Source organism: Calliopsis andreniformis, chromosome 9 (assembly GCF_051401765.1).
Source record: "Calliopsis andreniformis isolate RMS-2024a chromosome 9, iyCalAndr_principal, whole genome shotgun sequence".
NCBI lineage: Eukaryota > Metazoa > Arthropoda > Insecta > Hymenoptera > Andrenidae > Calliopsis > Calliopsis andreniformis.
The window spans coordinates 17,199,381-17,206,423 of NC_135070.1; the positions used below are offsets into that span (position 1 = coordinate 17,199,381).

At 40.2% G+C, this 7,043-nt stretch overlaps 1 protein-coding gene across 1 annotated transcript; it reads right to left on the reverse strand.

The window, feature by feature from the left end:
* Positions 1-383: 383 nt before the first annotated feature.
* LOC143183021 (UNC93-like protein) lies at positions 384-7,043 on the reverse strand. Its single transcript, XM_076384395.1, has 6 exons — positions 6,646-7,043; positions 5,954-6,240; positions 3,057-3,285; positions 1,923-2,082; positions 1,584-1,851; positions 384-1,130 (listed from the first exon to the last, which is right to left on the reverse strand). The coding sequence occupies exons 1-6, from the start codon at positions 6,909-6,911 to the stop codon at positions 859-861; spliced, it is 1,482 nt and encodes a 493-aa protein (XP_076240510.1). The 5' UTR covers positions 6,912-7,043; the 3' UTR covers positions 384-858.

The window sequence follows — 7,043 nt, forward strand, 5'->3', positions numbered from 1 at the left end:
TAAATTAAGCAGCCGTAGCTTTAGCTTGAATGTTAGCACCTAGACGACACGATGTAACATTAAACTACGTATTTAAAAAGCGAGGAGAACAGAGGCGAAGTCTTAGCGGTTAAGCGAACTACCTGTGTAAAATCTAGTAGGTGTCCACAAGAATAAAATAAAAACATATATTGTGGTACAAATCACACACGATCATACCTTCAGGTCCCGACTGCGACTCTCCAGACACGGCTCTTTCTGTACATATGATTTTATATGTCTAATTTATGTATGATTTCTATGTATAGCGCAATTATATGTTATTTACACGATCCTACATTGAGTGCTTTCAAGTGCTCCTAAGATCATCGGTGATTTACTTTTCTTTAGTTCTTTCCCTTGACTTAAGAGGATATGTAAGGACTTGAGATCATTTCTTTAACATTTTTGTACAACTTTATACAACTGCTTGCACAATCTTGGAAGACATACAAGTTTCTAATTTATTCTGACAGCACCAACGCAGTGGTTTAAAAAATATACCACTTCTTAAGATCATTGTATTGGTTTGAGACAAGACTTACTAAAAACAGCACTATCACATGACTTTCAGAGCATCTTTGGACCATCAAGAGTAAAGTCTGAGTCAGAGCATGTAATAATATTCAACACTGATTAATCTAAAAACATCAGTTCGTCGAAGCAGTTCCTCTGCTCATTTTTGTTCGTAACATTACTGTTAGCTCTGCTCGTGACCAATCGAAAGCACCTTCTTACTCCTAGAAGTCCATTTTCACAGGTCCAGTTTAAGAGATCACACAAACACTTCCTTCTAATACTTATGGATCTCCAAAAAAAATTCAAGTCAATATAGAAACTTCAAAGTTTCGTTGTATCGTTTGTTTCACCGTCTCTGACCAACTGAAAGTCTGGTTTTGGTTCTGGGACTAGTTTATCAGTTTTTCCAGACCACTCGATGAATCCATAGCCGACCATTCCGAGGCACAGGATTCCTATCAAAACGTAAAGCTTCGTCGCTGTACACAGGTAAGGACTATACGCATAGGTGATCACAGAACCTGTGGACTCCCACAGCCGGAAGTTGGAGAATGCCGCTTCCTCTTTGCCTGGGAATAGAAGCCCTGATAGAGCTGCAAAATATGAAGAAGAAAGATTGGAACAGATTGCACAAATTTCATTTAATGACACACCAAGCAGAGGTCCAGCAAACTGTAAGCCAAACTTGAAATTTTGACATGCACTACCATTGCCTGACCTTTGCTTGACCATTCATCTTCTTTTGGACTGAATCGGTAATGTCGAGTGACACACGAAAATGGCAATTTTCATTTTCATGATCATACAATGGATAATAGGTCCACTCTATACGTTATCAGTGACTATACTTCGTTGGTGATAGGAGCAGAGTGTAACTTTCCCGACTGTTGGTATCAAACTAAAGTGGAATTCTTCTTACCAAGAGTAGGTACAAGTTTCAGCAACAATGAATTCCTAGTATTCCAACTATCGTATAGGAAAATCGTATAGAACTCACATCATCCAGGTACAAATTCAGTGTGTAGGTAGAAACCTATAATACGTACCATTAACTTGCACGAGCCACATAGCATCGCAGAGGCCCCATAAACCAGACATCAAGAAGAACATGAAGCTTTGTTCAGGCGTTGGTTTCCATCGTAGGAGAAAAATTAGGATCCCAAGGTGAAGAATGAAAGCAAATGCCATTAGAGCCTTCCTCCCAGTCAGTTTCATGATGGACCCAGCTCCTAACGCAGCTATAGCGTTCGTAACACCGAAACAAATCATCACGTAGCCGATGTTGCTTATTCCCCATGCGCAGGACACGAAAGACTATAAAAGAAATTGTTCAATTTAAGTAACAAATCCTGAGAAGCATAAAAGAAGAAGGAGACTATACGTACAGCATTATAGTCAGCGAATAAGAACGCTTGCTCAGCACCAATAAACATTATGATCGGCAGAATAAGTAGCTGACTCTTTTCTTTCAAGAGTTTCAACGTGACAGCGAGCAATTTCAACCCTGACAGCCCTGTCGCTGAGCCAGCTCTACCTCTGTTGTATCTGAAGATATTCCAAGAAAAATGATATAGTGACTATACCTTCAATCAATTATAACGTTACATAAACTGTACAGGATGACATTAGATATAAAGTGTGTACTGGATCAATGTCAATCTTTATCTAAAGCAGACGTCATATTCAAGGTTTCAAAGACCTTTTGTCGCGCGTTGATCTCAACTAATCGCCGTAGTTATCGGTCGTAATTCTTCAGACGTGAACAATAGCGTATTCCTGTCGCCGCTAAATGCGCCATCAATTCTGAAAACGCGAGTATACATATCTGTACGCGAGGACGATTTACGATAGGTGACACAATGCGTTTTGCTTCAGCTACAAATCGATCGCGTGGCATCCCAGCTTCCTATAACTTTCATATAACTCGACTTAGCCGCTCGCCGCCACACAATCCACTCTTTTTTACGTTACATAAAAGTCGACATATTGTATTTACCCGCGCGTTTCGGTACACTGAAATTTCATATACCGCATATCGGTTTCCGATATATCTCTGATGAGACTGATTTTCATAACTTAGATTTCCCACAATCGGATACTACAGACGTTCCCGAGAAGTTACGTGTTTGTATTCATAGCTTAAGCAATATTTGAAAGAAAAATTGGTCAAGACTTATCTTGTTTCAACTTATCATGATTTTCTATGTAGGTACAATTTATCTGGATCATCTGCTAATATGTCTTTCTATACCAATATTCAAATTTTGAACATAAAACGCTGCAATAAAGATACTTCGTTTCTTTTAAATTTGAATTCCTCTGAATAGTTAGTCTCTATCCAGTACACAAATAGAAAGATTTAGGACGATTATTCACAGATTAGTATTGGCAACTAATTTATCTAACGAAACATGGCTCGTTAGTTTCAAGTAATTAGTAGGCTTCCGTTTTCCCTCGAAACCTCACAGAATCCGACCAATTACTCCTATTACAACAAGTATCGAGAACTGGATCGTTACCTCGAAAGCGAATCAACTCCGAACGCGACAATTAAGGAGGCGACTATCATGCAGCACAAATAAATGCCGGAAATCAGATGAATCCTTTCCTCGGGCGGTCGTTCTAATTTCGGGCTTTCAGCACCGCCAGAAGTCGCGCCGCAGAAGTTGGCACCGCATGCTTCCGCTACGACGCTGCTGTTCAGCGTCGTTGTATTGGTTGGCACTGCGTCGACCCCATAGGATAAAACTGCAGATATGACCAAAAATGGTAAGGTCGAATTACATTAAACTGTCAGTGAAAAACGTTAAGAAAATGAGAATTATAACGCGACCACTTCTTACAGATGAAGCTCCGTAACCAGTTACAGGGTGTAAGAAATGTCCCTGAGTCTTATATTCTGGCGGGTCGTTCTAATAGCAGTGAAAAGTGAAAGAAGATGAGCAGAGTTAGCCTCAAGTTTAGCGAATTTCAGCGATGAATAAATTATCCATCTTGGCCTGAGGGATGTAGGACCTTCATAGGAATGACGGACAAGGGTGTCGTAAACCTGGAAGGTTCTAAGGAAGGTGATGGACTTCAATGACTAGAGGGTTGCGAAATTCGAGAGTGAAATTGGTAGAGGATAGTAAGTCTGGGCTGTGATTACGGTGGAGTCTCGGTATGATTAAACTAGAGCAGTTGATAGAACTACATAAGGTAGTAGATTCATGATTTCGTTCAGAAACATTTATGCTGTAGATTTAGCTTTATTTCTAGTCCATTCTGAGGCTGAGAATGATCAATTCGAAATATTAAGATTAAGGAAAGCCTATTGACAATCTGAACAGTTTTCTTTCGTGAGTCCTCTTCTTCCAACTACGTAAATCGGTGACCAAGATAGCCATCGAGCAAATGGAGGCTCAATAACCTAATACTATAATATTCTTCTCCCTCAGATCCCTTTTACTCCATAGATTTCCCAAACTGTTCTTTTTACGTTCTTTTATGCCTCTGATGAGACTGATTTTCATAACTTAGATTTCCCACAAACGGATACCACAGACGTTCCCGAGAAGTTACGTGCTATTACTTTAAGTCATGAAATCTCGATTCGAAATTGGTCACTAAAATTTCAAACTTGAAGAACATCCATCGCCTCAATAGAATTGCCACAGAGGAGGCGGGAGATCACCAACTCGATTCGCCAATCCGATTTCGAACCCCTCCTTCCCTGGAATTCAATTTTCCGACGGAGGAAATTACTGATTCGATTTCTATTGTACTCGCGAGTTAACGAGACGTCTGCAAAGTGCGGGAAGTTTGAAACTTAGCGAAACCTGCCTCGTAATCCCTCCGATCAATCGTTGTCCTCTATTTAGAATGACAATATCTAGAGCATCGCGAATCGCATTGTATCGGGAGAACGTTAAAAGTTTCAGATTCTCTACTCCCGAAGATAGACCCGTAAGTCTCATGAATAAACTAGAGGGGTGTCTTCTGACCAGAAGTACGCCGACGCAGAGTCGTTAAAATAAATTCCTGAGTGTGGGTTGCAATACTTTCTGAATCTCTTTATACCAACCATCATTTATTTCTTCCTTTTACGGTTGTAGGAACTTCAAGGTGGGATTCCGTGGATTTAAGCAACCCCGCTTCGCGTTGTATTATATGTATTTATTCGTAAGGATTTATTGCACGTCAAAAGTTGGATAGCTAATTTGGTAACGGAATGTATTATACAGTCTTGGGTGAAAGTTATAGAGGACGTTCCAGACATAAATCGTTTTATATAGGAAATTTTAGTATACCACCACAATGAAGTATAGAGGGTGTCGGATAGGGTGGAAATAACAATGACGCGTAAAATGTGCCTAGCTCGGGGACTCGGTAGAATCAGTAGAATGATGACGCTGCGTTTAACCTCGTGCCAGCAGTACAATAAGTTCCCGCGTCAGACACACTTTGTATGTTTTATCGAAGACTATACACAGGCCGAGTTGGAGTTACAGATTAAGTAAAGGTTTAGCAAGATATTTTAGCACGTAGCACATAGTACATAATTACATTATTTAATCCATTTTACTATTTTCTACTACTGTCTCATACTACTCACATTATTCTCAGATTATCCTCCAAATTAAGCAAAGAGCTTAGGGAGGATAATATTTTAAATTAGAGATCACATATTCCGCATCGTGAAACTGGAGTTCGGAATAACTCCCTTCTCGTTCCAGCGTGCTTTTCCCCGTGTTACCTTCGCCTTTAAATAAACGATTTTATCATGGTCGTAGGAAATGTTGCGAGACAAATGGGAATTATGCAATGACTGTGACGTATCGAATTCGTGGTTTGCGGGCCCGTACGCGACGCCGTTCAAAGAGACGAGCAGGATTAAGAGCCCTGGTGCCCAGGTAATTAATTAATTTTTGCGCTAAAACACCGGCCGTCAGATTTTTCATTTTCCCAGAAGGCTTTACGTCGCCTCGTTTCACGGAGCTCCGCCCCCCCCCCCCCCCCCCCCCCCACACACCCTCCACGACTGATTTAATCATCCACTCTGATAGAATTCACTCTGCTATCTCATTTTAAATTTCAAACGAAACCCACGGCATTGTTTCCTTACCACGGTAAATTACATCGTAGCTAGAGCTTTTGTCTCTAAAGCTAGAGATTTGGGAGAAGACAAAGTGCATGGTAACATAGATTTTGTGACCCAAGGGAAACAGAGGACTTATCACTTTTAGAGATCTGCGAGAAGACAAAGTGCATGGTAACATAAATTTTGAAGTTCGAGGGAGGTAGAGTAGTCATTATTACTTTTTCCTTAGGAGCTTTAGTAGAATGCTTATTAGCTTTTAGCTGATTTTCGAGGGATTTCTAGAATCTTAGGACTTAGGATAATTTCATTTTGTAAAGATTAATTAATTTCCTTTACCTGCAGAGGATATGAGATTGCCCCAGACTTGCGCCATTTGGTAGAACATGAAGAACACGCCGAAGAATTTCGTAACCAGAACATCTGTTGCTACATTCGAGAGGGTTGAATAAGCCTCTGCTGCGACTGTTAAATAAGTGCACTTAGCGCACCAAAGAGGACCTCCTCCGAAACCCACCATCAGGCCAGCTGGTATCATTGTGTAAAATTTTGGGTAAAACTGAGCTGCCATGAAAGGTACATAAGTCAAGATGGACAGAGATATCGTCCATTTACAACCCAGCCAGCTGCAATGACAGAAAGATTGTGTTACTAATAGCAAGTAGATTAGGCAACTTTAATTGTCTACTATTTAATACGTCCGCTTTTAATTGAGTTATAAATATGGATCGATACATGAGATTTGGAAATATAATGAAGCGCTATGTATACGAGAGCCAAACTTGCCAGGTGTCTTTTTGCACTTGTATAATTAGTAGTCTAATTATTTCTTAATGAACACTTTTAATGAAGGCGAAGTCCTTTGATAAAAATATATTGCTTTAATAATTTGCTTTTCAACTCAGAATTAACTTCACAGATATATGTTAACGGAATTAGAAAATTAGCATATTCACAAGCCTGTCTTACTTTAATATGCAGTTCCCAAACTTCCATAAAACCCATAAGATAACACAGAATAAATAATTTACCTAATAACCAAAGTAGGTAAGAAGATATTGCTGAATATCAAGCTCCCATATATCGCAGCCAAAGTGAATGTGCCCAAGGACTGGTCTGCATTGATAGAGCTTTGCAAGTTTGTGGCCCCCATGAACGCCGTGAAATGCACCATAAACGCCACGCCAATCACCAAAACGTTCCTCGTGATACGCCATCGCTCAGATGGTTTGAATCCACTGGTGTCTGTCCTCACTTTGACGAACTGTCCCGTTTTATCTACTTTGTCCACCGTCATGTTCTTCACCACGCGCAAGAACTTCGCACCAAAATTTTCTTTTATTTTTCAATGAAAGACACCTTCGACAATCGAGAAACTTCTCTGCGAGTCGACGTCGGAGATCGATTCGCGAAAAAGTACCTCTCGAGG

Coding starts and splice junctions, on each gene's coding strand:
- LOC143183021 (XM_076384395.1), bottom strand. CDS start 6,911: ATGACGGTGGACAAAGTAGATAAAACGGGACAGTTCGTCAAAGTGAGG. Junction 3,286..5,953: donor CAATCTCATATCCTCTGCAG/GTAAAGGAAATT, acceptor TCATATCTGCAG/TTTTATCCTATGGGGTCGAC. Junction 1,131..1,583: donor GTGGCTCGTGCAAGTTAATG/GTACGTATTATA, acceptor CATATTTTGCAG/CTCTATCAGGGCTTCTATTC.